Below are 18,084 nucleotides of genomic sequence, written 5' to 3'. Positions count from 1 at the left end.
CGCCAGAATTTAGAAGAATCTGTACTATCCGTGGGTTCCCACCATGTACAGCAGCGGCAAGGGCTGTGACGTATTTGGCACGAGCCTCTCCAATTATTGAATGATTGACATGCGCACCTTTCTCAAGGAGGTATTTGACAGTCGTTGCCGTAGTCTCGTTTTCACCTAGAACCAATCTAGTATTTGAACATGCTGCAATAAGAGCTGTTCTATAGCGGCCGAATTGTGTCGCCATATTGACATCCACATAAGGCTGTTGTAATAGAAGATGTAGAGCATCCATTCTACCGTTTGCGCATGCTGCATGAAGGCCGTTCCATATTCGCCGAATTCTGTCCTCATAGCGACCTCCACATTAGGCTGTTGTAATAGAAGATGTAAAGCATCAATGTTACCTTTTGCGCATGCTGCAATGAGGGCAGTTCCGTATAAGTCAAACTTGATCTCCATATTAACCCCGATATTGGGCTGCTGTAATAAAAGATTAAGAGCATCCATCCTCCCGAGTGCGCATGCTGCAATTAAAGCAGAGCCGTATTCCCTCCCATTCGTTTGCTGATTGGAATCTGCACCATGCTTTAGGAGGTATTCTACACATGGTGCCTTACTCTCGAGATCGTGAACAACTGCAGCTACCAATGCTGTCCCTGATGGATGCCGCCTAAACTGTTCGTTTACATCCACACCGCTCCGAACCAAGAAATCAAGAGCATCGCACCCAAGATGTATGACATCTAAGAGCACGGGGTCCTGGTCTAGAAAATCCACTGGAATATACTGGTATTCTTGGTATTTATGTACCGGTTTCAATAGTAAGCGCCGGAATAATTCCTCCTCTTCTTTTGTCCACTCTTTAAAGCCAGCTTTAGCTTTCAGGAGAAGAATGACTGTCAGATTCGCAATCTCTTCGAGACACCTTTGCGGCGCGTCATGATTCTCGAAAAGCGGCAACCACTCGGTAAAGTCTCGGGTCTCGACATGCGGGTCTGTCGGTAAAGAGGAAACATCCGGCTTCTCTATTATAGAGAATTTGTGGTGAAGCAACCGACGTCTAGAAAACCCTTGAGAGCATGTATCCCGAGAGAACATATCTCGACTTTGCTCTGGGGGAGATTTTTGTCGCCCTGCCTTCTTAGTAAGCCCATCTTCATCCACGGCTTGAAAAAGAAACTCGAAAATCTTTTTGTTCCAACGTTTCAAGTTCTCGACTGCCTCAGGGGTACAGCTTTTCTTGCAGCCGAGGGCCCCGTCGTCCAAGCATAGAGGAGGGCGGTCCTCAAATGCTGAACTGAAGAGATTGTGCCAATGTTCGGGATGTGGGCAAGGCGCCAACACTAGCCTGGCTCTTTCAAGCGATGCTGTAATCAAAGCATGCAAAACTGCGAATGTCATCTTGTCAGAACTCCACGTAAAACGCTTGCGCCGACAAGATGTTGCAAAGGTCGTATTGCTTAGCCAATTAAGTGGAGAGAAGACCAGGCCTGAGATTCCCCAATAAGAATCTTCTGATGGAAAGTTATCGATATCGTGTATAATGCATTCTTTAAGTCGGAACAGCCAATAGAGAAAACTGGGCGGCAAGGGGTCAGTTGCCAGGAATTCATCAAGGAGGAGTTGAGTCTTTTCTTTCCTCGCCAAACTTGCCCCCGAGGACCTGTCAATGCCAGCGTGACGAGCCCAGCTTGCTGCGGCATATTTATAGAAATCGAACTCGGCCTCGAAAACTTGATCCGCCCTGCAGGAGCCGACTCGGAAGCAGTCATACAACAGATAGGTAAGACAGGTTTCCGCGAGATCAGCTTGCATATCTTGCAGCCAATCTGGCCTTGTCTGCCGAAAAAACTCAAGCGTTGTGTAATGGACTAAACGAAAAAATCCCCTTTGGTTATTGTATGTAACTAAGCCGGCGCAGACCGACAAGAGGTCAGTGGCACATGGCATATAGTCCGGGTTGAACTGTTTGGTGCCTGCCCTTACTGCGAGCACATGCCGAAGCTCCTCGATCGAAAATGACCTTTCGGCGTAAACGGTCCAGGCTAAGATCCGTTTTGCAAGGCTCACGCTGTTCTGGTCCTGATTCTCAATCGTCTCTATCGTCTTTTTGTAAGCAGCGTCGAGGCCGCTCTCTTGAATACTTTCTAGAAAGTTGATTATATCCTGCCTTGTTTTTAATTCAACCAGCCTATTCATGTGAAAGGCCGCTAGCAAGAACCTGTAGACCACTTAGCAAGTTATAATTCAGCCAGGCCGAATCGCGCAAGGTTACGTACATGCTTTCGGAGGCTTGGATCACTTTTGATTCAATCCGAGCCTGGAGTTCGTCGTTCACCAAACCCTGCGTGAATCGTCTCTTCTGTCCTCTCAAATACATTCTTATATCCTCGGCTTTTGCTTTGACCTCTAGCGAGATACATCCACGAAACCTTTTCTGTATCCTGTCAATATGCCGAGACGTTGCAAATATGTTCGCCTTGACCACGTCCTTGAAGGTGAATAATACAGATATGAAGTCCATTTGGCATCCCCCTGTAGTTTGGCATTCGTCGAGAGCGTCAACAATAACAAAAATTCTGGAAAGAGTGGCCGTGGAAGACTGTAGTAACTTCACAATGTCATTGATCGAGGGCCGCGTTGTCCGCCTTTGATGCAACTCGTAGAGCTCCGTAACACAGTTTGGTAAAGTAGTTTGTTGCTTTAGTAGCTGCTTTAAAAGACTTAAAAGGAGGTGCTCTAACGTTTGCTCATCATGTCGATCATATTCACAGAACAACCACGCGATGCCGATGCTTGAATCCTGTCCAAACTTCCCGCATAGATGATCAATCACAATAGCAGAGAGGACAGTCTTGCCTGCCCCCGGAATTCCGGAACAGAATAGTGTCTCTCCTTTGCTTTCCAGCCAATTTTTAAATTCGGTTGAGTCTAGCAGCCATTGCCCTGTACCCTCCAATCTTTTCTTGAGGATGGCGCTATATTGGTGACCGTAGTCAATGTGGGTGATCCATTCGAGAATATCATCCCGGTCCTTTCTCTCCTGCCCTGCAGAAGCTCAGGATAGGTTGTTATATTAGCATTGGATTGTGATGTTGTCAACGGAATATATGAGGGTGTATAATTGCTCAGTAATAGAGCGCTTTTTCTTCTTCTGATAGATGTGAATAGGTCATACCTTGTCGGATTTCTTCTGTTACTTGCTCTTGTGCGCGCGTCACTTGGTCAAGTTTTCTTGCGACTACATTGTGTCATGCATGTTAGAATGTTTCTAAAAGTACCCTTAACTCATCTCGTGTACAATATGAAACTGGGACAACTTTGTGCAGATCTGACGCATACCATCTCTTGCTCTTGTTGCTTTATTCACATCTGCCGGGTCTATGATAAGAAGAAGCTCCTTGGCATATGCGGCCGCCGTAGCTGCTGCATACTTCTGCCACTCATCGTTCTTGTGCGAGTCGCAATAGTCAGAGATTCCACGGATAACGAGACAAGGGAAGTCGTTCATCAACCCAGCAGCTTCTGTTTCGAAACAGAGACAATCCTGTGCTAGATGATCTCGAGTTTGTGGGTCCTTGATGATCTTGTCTCCTGAGGCGATGGTGCCGTAGTGAATAAATGGATCACAGTCTGGACGCTCTTTGCGTGCTATTTCCCCCGTCTTGTCACACGCGTGGCAATTTTCATCTTTTCTTTGATGATGGTAGTCGGAGCGAAATAGCCGGTCGTTGCTGGTGCCTTGATGGACGAAACCTGGCCCTGTTCGCGACTGTTGCATTAATGGGTGCTTCCTGTGCATGTCTCGGAGTATGTCGGGTATCATGCTCCTTTCCATGCCGTGTTTACTTTGGAGCTCGGTTATAGCATTGAGTAGAATTCGAGGTGGCGGTTTGAGCCATCCAGAATGTTGGAAACCATCAACAGTAGATTTTCCAGAGTCGTATTGCTTCACGCCCCCAAAGCTGCCATCCGGATTACTAACCACAACGTCCCCCAGCCGGATGTCATTCTTTTCGCTCCAGATGCCACCACCGATACCAACCATGAGTCCAAATTTGATTGCCGGAAAGGTGGAGAGCATTTGAACCGCGGCTGTCGTGGCCGCAGTGTTCCCACATTGGCCTGATGGGAGGCCGGCAATGACCACATAATGTTGGCCAATTTCGCAACGAACAGACCCCAAGACGTATATATTGTCGTCTTTTTCGTGCCTGTACTGTGGTGAAGCATGCGTCTCATCGAGCATTGCCCTAACAGCAGTCCTTTCATGCGGCAGCGCAGCAATCCATCCCACAGTATATTCGGAGTTGTCCAGTCGAGGACGTGCAAGAGCCATCATATCGTGTACAGAACACCACACGGACCACACGATGTAAGTTGTGTTGAGTGTTTAGTGGTGAAAATGACTGCGGATTAACTGAATATAAGCTTGAGCAAGCAAAGGTTGACGCCAAGTTGGGCTACTGTCACATGAGCCGCGTACCGTTGGGCCTGATTGCGATAGCCATTCATGGAAGCCGCAGGCTAAGCCCCGAACGCTATTCCGTCAATATCATGTTGAGTAATAAGGACTAAAACAAGATTCCGTGTGCCCGACCTCGACCCCCTTTCGTTGTCCATCAACGGTTGGGGGCATGTACTACATGACACGTAGACGACCAGATATCTGACGCGACGCACACACACACACACACACAAGACCATGCGGGGTATTATAGGAACGGCCCGAGACTAAAATAAGTCTCCAATAAAGACTTTTGGTTCGACGCCAAAACGACGATTGCTGCCCAACTCCTACTCGAGGACACCTCCATTGATGTGTGGTTGATAAATACGAGCCTAAACGAGCAGCTCATACATAAGTACTCTACTGGTGCAAGACCATGTTATTTTTAAAAGGCAATATTGCGGTATTTAAAAACTTGGGACGCCGATCCTCATGTGGGATTCTCTGGCAATACAACAGCACGCCTCCTACACTTGTGCTATTTGTGAAAGGCCTCTGGCGAGTTGATTCACCTAACTAGTCCCTAAAAGAAGAAAACAAAGGCTTATAAAATGTCTTGTATATTTCCAATAATCCGCCGAAAAGATTCTATAATGAACTTGACATCCTGATGAATTGATGACAGGAGACGCAACCGCCGTTCAAGCGGCTTGACCCGTTACACCATTCACATAACACTACATAACCTAAGGGCGGGGGCTATCCCTTTACCGCATGTAGAACCTCAGTTATCAAAATGACAAGTCTCATGAATACCAAGGAGAGGGTGTGAAGTACTAATGGTCGTATTGGTGAGCAATTTGTCCTGGGTGGAGGAATGCGCACTTGGGCATCCATCCTCAACAGACATCCGAAATGATTACATCAACATGATTGGCGATTGTTTTTGCGGAAATTACGCCCCAGGCATGCATGTGTAAGTTTGCATGATGACTGCATACGGAGTACACTGATATGGACGTTCCACACCCACCGGAAGTGATAACCAGTGGCTTCTCAATCAAAAAGGCGTCTCTAGGATAGGGTGTTCTGAGGGATACCATTTAGAGCCGTACTTACGATCAGGAATATAGCAATAACGCATATTTCTCTTTTTAGAGACTCAATTCGAACAAAGAAAAGCAGTGATGGAATAGACTCTGCTTGGGGGCATTCTTGGTCTTCCTCCTACCGACTTACGCGTGAGATAGTCATCGGGTTCAAAAGGATGTTATTTATAGTTGACTTTTTTCTAGCTAACTTGCATCGTGGTCCCCTTTTCATGGTGTTGAGCCGGGCTGACTAAGCTGGTCTGGTCACCTCTTTTGGCCCCACCAGGTAACGGTAACCAATCAGTGCGCTTGCGTCGGGCTAATGCTGCAGGTATTACAAGGAGAATTTCCTTTCATTTTAAATTCAGTTATAAATCATTAAAAATTATGCAACTCTAGTTGTGCAAAACTCTCCTAGCACTTTTTAAAGGGCTGAAGAAGTCATCGCCTTGAACTGCACGCAGACATCATTCGTGACCCAGGCAATCGGTTTTCTATATGGAAAGGCTAGATGCAAAGGCAAGGATAGCAAAATCACGTCACTTCTGATAATCTTGTGAGGTCTAACAAAAAGGCCGGAGATGGAAGAAAGTGCGGATACGTTTTCATCCGCACACGAGTCTGTTTGCCTTCGCGTGATCACGTGAGAAACTCAACATTCCACACATTTTGTCTAGTTCCTCTTCCTGCCTCCATCATCACATGGTCCAAGTTTCCGCGACTTCGTTGGCATACTCAAAAATCTCGACATTCTCCAGCTTGCTCCATTTGTCGGGATGCCGCTTCGCATCAACAAAGTGCTTCATGGCCAAGAACATCTGATGCGCCCATCTCTCAGGGCTCACGCGACCCGTTCCCGTCGCCAGCGGCGTCATCAGGATGCTGGAAATCCTATCCTCGGGACGCGCCCGATTGTGCTTGTCGATAGCCACCAAGAGGCTCCAGATGCTCTCGTACACAACCTCCCTGTCCCACTCTACCTCCCGCGGCGTCCTCATGGTCGGGCACAGGGCGATGTACCTCGTGCCCCAGACATTCTTGGACCTGTCTCGAAACTCGTCGGGGATGCGGACCAAGGTACAGCTCCCGGGGGGCGCGAAGCCACACCACTCATCGTATAGCTTTGCCTGAGCGACGTGGGTGAGGGCGAGGTAATCGCCTCGCGGGGAGAATGCGCGGGAAATAGCATCGTCGAACCCGCCGTCTAGGCGTCCGTACGAGTTGGCTGGGGACACGACCAGGTCGAACTTGGCCGTATCTGGGACGAACTGGAGGGCGGCGCGATGAAGCTCGAATCGGACTGATGCAGGCAGTTGATATGACTTGGCCGCCTTTGTGAACGCTTCGCTACATGAGTCCTCCATGCACAAGAGGTGGATGTATGGGATGATTGGCGGAGCGTTGGCTGACATGATAACGCAAGGGAGGAGTTGGTTTGTTCACGTTGAGGATATTTGTGGCAGCGTCTGCTTGGACCCCAATTTATGTTAGCAGGCGAGTACTTGTTCGAGGGGAGTCTGTCGATTCTTACACGAGGGCTGACTGTTGCCTGATGATCCGATCAGCGTTGCAAGCCCCGCCTGCGCACAGCCACGCGCTTCATCTTCGCTCATCGTGGCGTTGTCGTGTTTGTGATACGCGCATTTTGAGACTTATGGAAGACCATGTCAGTGGATTTGGTCAGGTGTCCTTGGAATGCGTGAAGCGACTGCGCGACTGTGATGAGCAGCGAGCGTCATTCAATATGGCGGCTACCGCCACATCCAGCATGTCAAAGGAACCCAAAGAGGGCTTCACAAATTGATGGCTCGATCCCTATCCTCAAAGCGTCGAAAATGCCGTTGGCTCACCTGATGCGTGAGTAACTGAGTGTATTTCAACCTGCCCAGCGTACCGTGTACCATGTTGACCGCGTACAAGAAATATGAATGCTGCAACCATAACTGGACCGGTTCTTGGCTTCCGGAGGTCTCGAAAGACAGCTCTGGCATGGAAATCTGCACATCGGTGGGGATACGGCCGTTTGATGTTGTATTCGCTGTAGTCGCTCTCTCAGGGTTTTTGAATGAGCGACGAGCTGCATATTTCGGACATTGTTCTTTGCTGGAAATCAGCTATACAAGGCTGCCCACATAGCTGCGACATACTTGCAGAATGGGCACACGAGACTCTGTAGAGATGCCACGTCAATGGCGGATTGGAGTTGATCAGCTACGTCCTTCATCGCAAATACCCGATACACCACTTCGAGTTCTCATCGTGGGAGCGGGCATTGCCGGCCCAGCACTTGTATTTTGGCTACATCGTCTCGGCCACGCGTGCACCATCCTCGAACGATGGGACACCCTCCGCGTCGGCGGCCAACAGATTGACATTCGCTGCCAAGGCATCGACCTAATCAAGCACATGGGCATCATTCGACGACATTCGCAAACACCTAGTCCACGACGGCGGAGTCAAAATTGTCAACTGCATGAGCAAGCCCGTCATCTTCTTTCCCCGAAACGAGCCCGGCAGCAAAAGGGTTCAGGAGTGAATATGAAATCATGCGCGGTGACCTGTGTAGAATCCTGTACGAGAATACCAACGCCACCGCTATATCACAATTTGGTCTGTCGGTAGACGAGTTCCACGACACGGGAGATGCGGCGGTCCAGGTCAAGCTGTCGGACGGCGTCAGCTAGATACTAGTAAGGTTATACCGGTATCATGTAATTTAGATACTAAAAAGTGCTAATAGCAGCCACATATACTAGCTCTGGCTGGCTGCCCGGACTAGACTACTAGATTTACATTGAAGTGACAATCACTAACACCTAGCTTGCCTTTTGAGCAGCTCTTTATGCTTGCCTTTCCCTGTTAATGCTCTCTTAGCTTTAGCCCTGGCTTTGTTCGCCTGAGGTTTTAAATTTTAGTTTCGGACAATAACCATTCAGCGAAAGCTTATCCTCAGCCTCCGGCAGGTGTCTGGCAGTTTAAAAGTAACTGGTTCCCCCTCGCTTTGTCTCCTTGCTTACTGCCTGACGTGAAAGTACAGACTACGCGCTGCGATCAAGCCAATCGACGAATATCAGAGAAGATTCGTAAAGGAGCAAAATACTCGAGCACAATTGCAAGATGAGCGCAGATCGGAAAATGGATGAAGACTCGGGTATTGCTGCTGGCCGACAAATAGTCTGTATTGGTCATTGAGCGTCTGGTCCGTTGACACCACATGTACTAACTGGATTGCAGAGTTTTCTACGTTTCCCGACCGAAATTCAGATGCAGATTTTATCCCAGTTGTGCTTTCATTGCACCAAGGAACCGAAATGCCCAGAAACCACGCTGGCCCTGCATAACTGTTCTCTCGTCTGCAAATCTTGGCGGGCTATTACTGTGCCGCTCATGTGGCATCAGCTGTCTCTCAGCGGGAATCGTTGGGTCAAGTTCCTCACCGGCTTATTTTCCGAGAAGCCACAACTGGCAAAACATGTTGAATCGATCCGTTGGGACCTGCTAGATGATCCCTGGGTTGCGAGAGATGTATCACTGATGCAAACGGCGCGAACCCTAGGTATGATTGTGTCTCGCCCAGCGCCGGACTATTTCCTGCTTCCATACGCGTACCACGATGACAGCAATCTCATCCTGGGCATGCAGGTATTGCTAGCAGTGACGGACAAAATAAAGAACTTGTCTCTAAGAGGGATGTGGACAAGTGGGCTTTTCAAACATCTTGCCAATCGACAAGGTCAGCGTGGCATGAGATATATTTTCCCCGAGTTACGCTCAGTACTTATACAAGGCGTCCCGTCCCCTTGTCGCGCATGCTGGCGCGATTACGCGCATGGAGATAGAAGACTTGACTGTCGTTTTCTTCTCGAGACGGCACCGAAACTGCACACCCTGGAGTTGTACGGCATGGGCGTGTTTGACGTGCCCATGGATGAAAGAGCGACGAACTTGCTACGTCAGCCATTGCCCACGCACCTCCGAAACATTCGGTTTTGCAACTCGGTTTTTCTTGGCGACGAGGATCAAGAGCTCTTTTTGAGGCCACTCATTGAACACTGTGCGGCGTTGGAAAGATTCACGATGCAGCTATGGGTATGTTGCTGCCTCTTCTTCTCCGCAGTTCGGACCACACGGCTCGTGTCGCCTGGCGATCTGGTGGATATGCTCGAGACGCAAAAGAATTCCTTGAAATACCTTGAGCTAAACTACTTGGATTCACATGACCTACTCTACTACATTGATCATGGTGCTGGCAACGATTCCGATGAAGCCGCTTCCGTGGTGCAAATCACCACAAACGCTTGGTACGCGTCCCCGAATCTGGCGACCTTTCCTGCTCTAGAGGAGCTGCATATTGATGAGCATTCGTTTTGCCATCACTGGCAAACTCCGTCACAGGTTGAAGATGGCCCCCAAACCTGCCTCACAGACATAGTTTCTCCATCCGTTCAAAGATTGCTGGTTTTGGTGAGACCTCAAAGTCGAGCCTGGGGGGATATTTGTCATTTTTGCAATCAAGTTGCCAGAGGTCGCTACCCAAACTTGCAGCGGCTGAATATTGTTTTTCATGTGTCCGATTGCCGGATTCCGGATTTTCTCCAGGCGCCAGACAAGGTACCTCAGGCAATGATGTTTAGAACCAAGGCAAGGGCGGTTAAGCACCTGTTAGAGGCTACCAATGTGGTATTTGGCGCGGCTGTTTTGGCCCACGATACATTTGAGGGCGTGACGAAAGTATTCCGGTCTCTGAGCGATGATATGGAAGAATGGCTTGGCATAGAGACAATAGAGCTTCCTTTGAAAAGTCAGGAAGATGATGGAGCGCCTGAAGTCTGCGGAAATTAAAGGATACGATATTTTCATATGTAAGGGTTATACTTAATACTATATTACTAGACACTATTGTATTATACTTGTACTATTATTTGTCTTTAGAGGGAAATAACAAACAACCTAATACTATTTCTAGTATTATATACATAAGACCTATAGCAGATAAACTGCATACTTATCCCTTTATTATATTAAATAGAGTTTAGAATAATACTACTGTAACTAGTCGCTTTGCAGGAGCAAGGTTCACGACACGCCATTCGCAGACACGAGCCCGCAAAGCAACATGTTATACGTAGCGGTTAGAAAGGGCCTCAATAGCCATTTGGATCCTACATCAGATGGTTCATTACGATCAAGGTAAACTACACATCCAGACAACCTAATACATGTATCTAAATGTAATCGCCTTGTCTCCCAGCGCCGACAATTCAGCCGCAGTGTAGTTCTTGTCCTGCCCCTCAGCCAACTGTCTCTCCCTCTTGCGATTGAGCCGCCTATAGCCCAGGACGAGAATAAATGCCGCAGCGATCCCCAGCACAATGAAGCCGATTTCCAGGCCGTGACCCAGGAAGTAGCGAGGCTTGTCCTTCTTTCGGTAAAAATTCGATGCCATGGCCTGCATAAATAAAAACTGTTAGCAAAGAGTCATGGCAGCAGGCACCGAGCAGAAACTTACACCTCCGAGATTACCGATACCAATCTGCAAGGCCATTCCCGCACTGCGTTTGTAGCTGCCGGACAAGTTGTTCGACAGCCAGGCGATGATGCCAGGGAACGCAGGGTAAATCGCACATGCGGCGACGAAAACACCGCCGTACACGACCTTGGGGTTGCTCGAGGCAAGGCACCTGCGAGCGGTCAGCCCTCGGCTCTCCTTGCGAGATGCCAATGTTTCGACACCCAGCAGATCGTTGAACTCACATTGTGAATCCTACTAGCATCATGCACATGAATCCAATCACAAACGGGCTCCGTTTGCCGACTCGATCGGAGCAAAAGGCAACAATGACGGCCAATATCGCAGCAGTGATGTAAATCGGGACCGTCATGAGCTGCGCTTCCGTTTTGGAATAGTTCAAGCTCTTGATAATCGTCGGCAGAAACAAGCTGATTCCGTAGAGTGGACAGACAATCTACGACCCCGAGTTAGTTGTCTGCAGCAAAAGCAACGAGAAGAGAGAAGAGCTTACACCCCAGTACACGAGGATATTCACCCAAATCTGCCAGTCCTTGAACGCCTGCCAGACATACTTCCATTCAAACTCCTCGGCCTGCTCCACCTGCGCTCTTCCCTGCCTCTCGGCATCGCCACCGGCCAGTATGGTCTGGCCCTGATACTTGAGGCGATGAATCACAAACGCCCTCTCATCCTCGGTCAAAAACGACGCCGTGTCGGGAAAGTCATGAATCAGGAAGAAGGCGCAAAACGCGACGAGAACGGTGGCAATTCCCTCGAGGATGAAGATCCACCGCCAGCCTTCGAGCCCCGCGGTGCCGTTCATCTTGCTGATTGCAAACGCCAACAGGCCGCTGAAAGCACCAGCCACGGAAGCAGCGCTAAAGAAGAGCGCCTGGCGAAACTGGATTTCGTGTCTGCAGTACCACATTGTCAGATAATACTACGCCCGTTAGTTTCCACAAAAGAGATTCCTGAGGGGAGATGGGAAACGCAACGCACAGCGACGCCGGGAAAGAGGCCGGCTTCAGTGACGCCCAAAAAGATGCGCGCAATCAAGAGACCGTGGTAGTTTTGAACCAGGCCCATGAGCGTCATGACGAGCCCCCATGCTACCATGATGGTGGGCAGCCAGCGACTAGGGCGGAGCTTCTTGAGCAGCAGGTTGGAGGGGACTTCGAACGCCGCGTAGGTGAAGAAGAAGACGGTGAGGCACCAGTTGTACTGGTCTGGTTGTATGCCGAGATCGACACTGAGGCCTTCGACGTCTGCATTGCCAATGTTTCCGCCTGTGCTTCTCAGTTACAGCTCCGCGTGTGGTGTGAGAGGACGCTTACGGTCAAGAAATGAGAGCAGGTAGAGGAGCGCCAGCATGGGGATCAACCGGATATCCATCTACAGTACGTGAGCGTGCCGTTCCTCTGTGGGCAGTGGGCGAAGTGAGGCGCGAGATGGTTACCTTCCAAAGAATCTTCTTTTCATCAACATGGTCAAAATTCGGTGGTGTTGCGACCGTTCCAACGCCCATGTCATCCGTGTCGCTGACAGTTTTGTTGTCACCAGCAGCATATTCATCATGGTTGAACGGCATTACGACCTTTTCAGTCGATTGGCCCGAGCGGGACATCATGGTGGCGGGAGAAGAAACGTCCAGGTCTGTGGGCGGCAATGAAGTAGCGCAGCAGAGTGTGTGAGGAATGGCAGATTGGACAGCGTCTTCCACCTCATCCGCACTTTTGATGGGGAACTAGAAATCAGGGAGGACCTAGGCTCATATATTATACTGTGTTTGTGTTGCATAGGAATGGAGCCCAGACAGACTTTTGAACCAAGGCCCCATCCATCGTCTCAATGCCTGGGTCTTCTTTCGGAACCGAGACACGGCAAGTAGACAAGTGTACGGAGTAGGTAGGCAGCCACCAACGGGTCAGCATCATTATTGCTGGAGGAATTGGCCTATACGGGCAAGGGATGCCACCCAAGTAAGAAACTAACGTTGGAACCTTGTCAGAACTTTAACTTTGTGATGCACGAGGGACGTACCCAGTGCCATTCAACACTTTGCCTGCCACGGAAAGCCACACCATTGCGCTGGCTGCACAGTAAATGTTGAGATTCAACAAACAACTCTCGAGACACGACTCCATTTCCCCCGCTCAATGCGGACCTGGCAAGGTACTACAACAGTTGAGCCTCCGATGGCGACTCCTCCTTGAAGAGGGAAGCCGGGTTTATTCAGCTCGCGGCATCGTCGACAACTCCGCTCACTCTGGCGGCGCACCCATGATGGAGATGACCATCAAATCACCTCAGACAAGACAATGAGTGGACCTGAAGGGCGGACAACCGCCCGTCTCATCCCTTTTCTTCGCCCCTCTCCACATTATTTCTAGACTTCCCCAGCTTTTGTGGCTTCGAAAACGCGGGGTTGACCGCCATCCCAACTGGGCCCATCGTGCGACGGCTAAGTTTTCTTTTCTCCATCCATTCGTTCGATTCCTGGTTTTATCCGGGCGCCAGGGCAGATCATGATATGCATAAGCTCAAGCCGAATTTCAGAGTTGTCTGCACCGGATCCGAAGTGGAGAAGATGCCATCGTTGAAGACGCTGTGAATAGCCCGAGAGTTGCTTGTTCGTTATTAGGCGGTCGCCTCCACTTCGGTGGCGCGGGGAGCAACGGGCGCAGGAACAGGGTCAAAGTTTGTCCAAGTTGTTGGAGTTGGCTAAAACTCGGATTCAGCTATGCCTCTGTCTATTGCCCAAACACGTACTCCGTATACGTGGTGTGCTCTGGCTTGCGTCTATCTCACGCGGCTGTAGTAGATGCAATCTCCCGATGGCCTGCTGGCTGCATCGATGGAGAGCTGTCATATCTGTAGAATCCCCGTCCACTCTTCGCACCGAGATGTCCCTTCTCAAGGTAACTGGCCAAATAGCTTCTTGGCTGTTCCGGGATATCTCTTCTCGCAGCAGCATAGTGCTGCTCAATATCGAACACTACGTCGAGGCCGACAATATCCATAAGCTCAAATGGACCCTTTTCGGTCTTCAATACGCCTCTAAAAATGGCGTCAATTTCCTCTGGTGTACCCGCGCCCTCCGCTGCTGTTAGGAGTGCTTCTCGTTTGATGGCAGCCCATATTCTATGCAGTATTAGAAGACTCCATATCGCGTTGACGCCCACCGCGCACATGAATGACTTGCCTATTGTAAATGTATCCAATCGATGAGCTTCTCACATGAAACGGCGAAAATCCATGTGCAGCGCATCGCTCCATCATGGTCCGAATCAGAGATGGATCAGTCGATTCGTGCCCCATGATCTCAATGACTATTCTCTGTTAAAGACTTTAACCCAATACTTGAGAAATAATGTCCAGTTACCTGTGGTTTCCGGTGGCCAGTCTACACAAAGAACAGTCAGCATATATAAAAACAAACGGATTGACGGCGGACGTACAGGTATGGGCGCTCAAAACTCGTTTCGCATTCTTCAGAGATAGCCCAGAGACAATTTCAGAACAAGGGTAGCTGCTAGAATTAGATGCAATGATTGTGTTTTCTGGCGCCAAGTCATCAAGTTGGGTCATGACCTCCTGCTTCAGGCGCAAGCGTTCGGGAATGCACTGCGACAGTCTTAACAGCTAATCGCATCACTGTATTCATGGCGCAACGTACCTCGACCACCAGCCATGATTCACTCAGGGCAGCTCTCATGAAATCTGGCGAATGTGCACGCACTTTGCCAAAGTTGCCATTTGGATCAAGTTGAGATCGTAGTTGATTGACATTCTCAACGCTCGCCTGGAGTTGACTTGGTTTCCCATCAATCAAGTGGACATCGTTGCCTCTGCTTGACCACTAGAAAAGGCCATTAAAGATGAGCCACCTTTCATCAACGTAGGCCTATCACGTACCATGTAAGCCAGGCGTCTACCTTGTGAACCTGCTCCAAGAACAGTCACTGATGACCTCACCAGTCGTGCTATTGTCGCATGCATTTTAGCCAATCTATCGTTCAATGGAAGGATGGGAAAATTGCAAATTAGAGAAACAAGTAAGATCTCAAGGATAATTTGAAAGAAACTCAACGTTGCTTCTCAATCTAACTCTTGGGAATTGAGTTTCGCCAGCCCAGCAGCACCGTGATCGGATCCGATGTGGGGAGGGAGTTTGACATCGATCTGGCAGGTGGACCGGGGCCGCAGCAATCATTCATCCATTCCTGGGAGTCAAAATGAGAGATTGTAAGCTAGACAGACCTATTACCTTTCAAAACAGGGACCCCGCGTCGGTGCGGTCCAATAGTCCGACTTTACCACATGGCTTTGTGTTGCAATGCGTCGGAGCTTGGGGTCTACTTGGTCAGGTAATTAGTGCCGTTTACTTGTTGCCACTATCGATCCTAGTCGACGCAGCAGCCAAATGGAGGACGTTGCTTTCTAGTACCTTTTGTCAAGAAATGCATCTAATAGATCGGATAAAAGGTGGAGGCCTAGAGGCACCGGGTGGTACGGTCTGACCACGAGCCTCGACTGGCAAAATGCCCATGAAGCTGAAAGGCCAATGGAATCATCTGGTAAATCAACCTTGAGTATGTGCTATTCCGCGAACTGTGCTTGCAAGACTACATACGGATCTTGACGCGACAATATCGCATCCGTCGTTCCCATCTCAGAAGATCGGTTCCGTGCTGCCTGCACGGACTTGGAACTTTGGGGAAGATGGCTTAGCGCCGCTTCCAGTGTAGATCGAAGACTTGCATGCGATTCATCAGTAATCTTGCCTTGTCTCAAGTCCCTGTCAATAGCTTTCCGTATAAGCTGGACACTAGCAACGACGTGATGCGGGTATGGATCGATAGATATGATGGGTACAGTGAAAGATGCCTCGAACGCGTCCTCGGCATCTTGTTGAGTGGAAGGTGATGCAACAGTCATGGTAAAAGAGTTTTGAAGCCCAAAAACCAGGGCATTCATAACAGCGTTTTCTGCGTCGGCGTTGGTCTCAGTCACGCTGGCCAACAAGTCGTATCGTTCAGTGGCTTCAATGATGTCGATGAACATCAGTATGCTAAGATGGTAATGCAACATTAAGGAGTCTAGAATAAAGGTTAGCAAAGAGCTCAACATACGTCACAGCACGCTGCACATCACATACACCAGCGAAGTTTTGTTTGTTGTCCGAGAAAGTGCATTCGCCTTTGACACGCCTCTAAAGGTCGTCGGAAGACGTCGTCAAATTGTTGAATTGCGCCAGTGACAAAGCCGAACGCTCTACTGACTTCTGATTCATTATGTCCGTCGCGCAGAGCCTCTTTGAAGACTGATGTCAACTTCCACGCAAGGAGTTTCCATGCACTTCCGCTGGCAATAATTTGGTTTGCTCGCTCATCTGTCATGTCGATGACTCCATCAGCGCGCCAAGTCTTTGTCATTTCATAAAACATTTTCGCGCCAGTTCGTATCAGCCGCCAAGGAAGCTCAGCCTCGAATCCGAACAGACCAGAAGACAACAAGGGGCGACAGTTGAGAGTTAAAGATGCTGAAGTATCGAATGTTAAAGCTGCCCAGTAAGCAATACTCTCTGCGGCAATAAAGTCTGAGCTGCCGATGGCATCGGGGTTAGCTACGACGGATTTTGACTTGACTGTGGACGGTGACACTTTTGATCCACTGAATTGTAAGTTTCGCTGTCTCGCTCGCAGGGTTTGTATCTGTTGCAAGGCCGCATGCACGCACGCTTGCCCCGAAATGCCATCAATCTCCTCCTCCTCTGATATGCCAGTGGGAATCGGTGTCAAGGCGAACAAAAACAACGAAAGCATAGACCGATACGACGGTCGATTAATGACTCGAAGCATATCTCGCCGGGCAGTTCTCCAAAGGGCAAGCACAATGTTTTGGTGGTGTTGTTCTGACCCAGCGCCCTTGACGGTAACGTAGAGCCATCGGGCTGAAAAAGCAGCAATCGTGCTTCGCATTGACTGATCAATCAATCTGTCTTTTATGCGAGGTTCACGGACTGGAGCGCGGAGAGGGTTATTCCTCTCATCATCAGAGTTCTCAGCTACCCACCGGTCGAGCCGACCACAAACCTCGGCAATGTTGACATGCTTCCCTGCCAGGCTGTGTTCGGCGAAGCTATAGTTGGAGAATTAGCAGAAATTACGAAATGCCGGGAAGGCAGGAAGAAGCATACAGGAATGGACAGCCGTCCCTGCCCATCCAAGACCCGAAAACTGCGTCAAAACCATCGCAGTAAAGAACCTGAAGCCAGGTATTCTCCAGCGGGCTCAGCAAGTCCGAAACCGAACCGGTTGTCGAATCTGTAGCTGCCGGTGAAGAGACAGTGGTCTGCCTAGGCTTGGTGGGGTCCCAAGGATCACGAGGAGACGAGGCCATTCGGTCATCCTGTCTGTCATTAAGGTCCTTCGGGCCACCACAACTAGATATCTCGGATTGCCGGCGAAGCTTGCGTCGGCCCAATGGTGCGCGCTTTGGCTCGGCGCCCTTCTCTTTCATCCACTACGCGCGAGTTAGCTGGCCTTGTGATCACGGAGTCGCTGTACAAAAGAAGAAGAAAGGAAGCATGCATACCTTGAAAGTACATTGCTGGTTGCGATTCAAGCACCGGGTGCAAGAAGCAGCCGAGTCGCCAGTCTCATTGCTACGGCTCAGAGCGTCGCAACCCACTCTGGATCGACGGCACTCGTCACAACTGGAAAACTGGGTGCGCCGAGCAACGACATTGGCTTGCATGGCGGAGCCCAATGCGCAGTATGCCTCCGTTGGATGTTGCAGGACGGGACGGATGCTGAATGCAGGAGAGTTGGGCTGGGAGTATGGACTGTCAGGGTGAGGCAAAGTCGGGGATTTTGCCGCCTCACGCCAGCTGGCGCTTCAATGTTCACTTCATCGTGGTGCCAAGCTGCATGTGCTTCCGCGGTGCAAGGAAGGAGCTGCCCAGAATGAGAATGGGGGGGAATTGCGGGGTCTCCAGGCCAAAGCCGGGTGGATTTCATCGCTGGTGAACCAATCAA

The 18,084-nt window shown here is 49.7% G+C and overlaps 7 protein-coding genes across 7 annotated transcripts; 2 read left to right on the top strand and 5 right to left on the bottom strand.

The window, feature by feature from the left end:
- Nucleotides 1-165: 165 nt before the first annotated feature.
- G6M90_00g082770 (uncharacterized protein) lies at nt 166-4,330 on the bottom strand (the record flags this gene model as incomplete). The annotated part of the gene is made up of 4 exons (XM_014688013.1): nt 166-2,212; nt 2,271-3,039; nt 3,170-3,232; nt 3,334-4,330. The coding sequence occupies 4 exons, from the start codon at nt 4,328-4,330 to the stop codon at nt 166-168; spliced, it is 3,876 nt and encodes a 1,291-aa protein (XP_014543499.1).
- Nucleotides 4,331-6,230: 1,900 nt separating this feature from the next.
- G6M90_00g082760 (uncharacterized protein) lies at nt 6,231-6,944 on the bottom strand (the record flags this gene model as incomplete). Its single annotated transcript, XM_014688012.1, has 1 exon — nt 6,231-6,944. One exon carries the CDS (start codon nt 6,942-6,944, stop codon nt 6,231-6,233), a length of 714 nt encoding a protein of 237 aa, XP_014543498.1.
- A 1,134-nt stretch (nt 6,945-8,078) lies between these two features.
- On the top strand, nt 8,079-8,216 carry G6M90_00g082750 (uncharacterized protein; the record flags this gene model as incomplete). Its single annotated transcript, XM_066131210.1, has 1 exon — nt 8,079-8,216. The coding sequence occupies one exon, from the start codon at nt 8,079-8,081 to the stop codon at nt 8,214-8,216; it is 138 nt and encodes a 45-aa protein (XP_065987499.1).
- A 433-nt stretch (nt 8,217-8,649) lies between these two features.
- Nucleotides 8,650-10,374, top strand: G6M90_00g082740 (uncharacterized protein; the record flags this gene model as incomplete). The annotated part of the gene is made up of 2 exons (XM_066131209.1): nt 8,650-8,706; nt 8,767-10,374. The coding sequence occupies 2 exons, from the start codon at nt 8,650-8,652 to the stop codon at nt 10,372-10,374; spliced, it is 1,665 nt and encodes a 554-aa protein (XP_065987349.1).
- Nucleotides 10,375-10,744: 370 nt separating this feature from the next.
- G6M90_00g082730 (uncharacterized protein) lies at nt 10,745-12,671 on the bottom strand (the record flags this gene model as incomplete). Its single annotated transcript, XM_014688011.2, has 7 exons — nt 10,745-10,981; nt 11,042-11,213; nt 11,287-11,498; nt 11,556-11,984; nt 12,044-12,330; nt 12,379-12,436; nt 12,501-12,671. The coding sequence occupies 7 exons, from the start codon at nt 12,669-12,671 to the stop codon at nt 10,745-10,747; spliced, it is 1,566 nt and encodes a 521-aa protein (XP_014543497.2).
- Nucleotides 12,672-13,848: 1,177 nt separating this feature from the next.
- hbd (3-hydroxybutyryl-CoA dehydrogenase) lies at nt 13,849-15,043 on the bottom strand (the record flags this gene model as incomplete). Its single annotated transcript, XM_066131208.1, has 6 exons — nt 13,849-14,185; nt 14,247-14,373; nt 14,427-14,447; nt 14,503-14,668; nt 14,721-14,903; nt 14,960-15,043. 6 exons carry the CDS (start codon nt 15,041-15,043, stop codon nt 13,849-13,851), a joined length of 918 nt encoding a protein of 305 aa, XP_065987314.1.
- Nucleotides 15,044-15,643: 600 nt separating this feature from the next.
- G6M90_00g082710 (uncharacterized protein) lies at nt 15,644-17,803 on the bottom strand (the record flags this gene model as incomplete). Its single annotated transcript, XM_014688009.1, has 4 exons — nt 15,644-16,143; nt 16,203-17,185; nt 17,244-17,569; nt 17,642-17,803. The coding sequence occupies 4 exons, from the start codon at nt 17,801-17,803 to the stop codon at nt 15,644-15,646; spliced, it is 1,971 nt and encodes a 656-aa protein (XP_014543495.1).
- Between the last annotated feature and the right edge of the window lie 281 nt (nt 17,804-18,084).

This window comes from Metarhizium brunneum, chromosome 5 (assembly GCF_013426205.1).
Source record: "Metarhizium brunneum chromosome 5, complete sequence".
NCBI classification, from domain to species: Eukaryota; Fungi; Ascomycota; class Sordariomycetes; order Hypocreales; family Clavicipitaceae; genus Metarhizium; species Metarhizium brunneum.
Note: the sequence above shows the minus strand (reverse complement) of the source record. Positions and strands in the feature narration are given on the sequence as shown.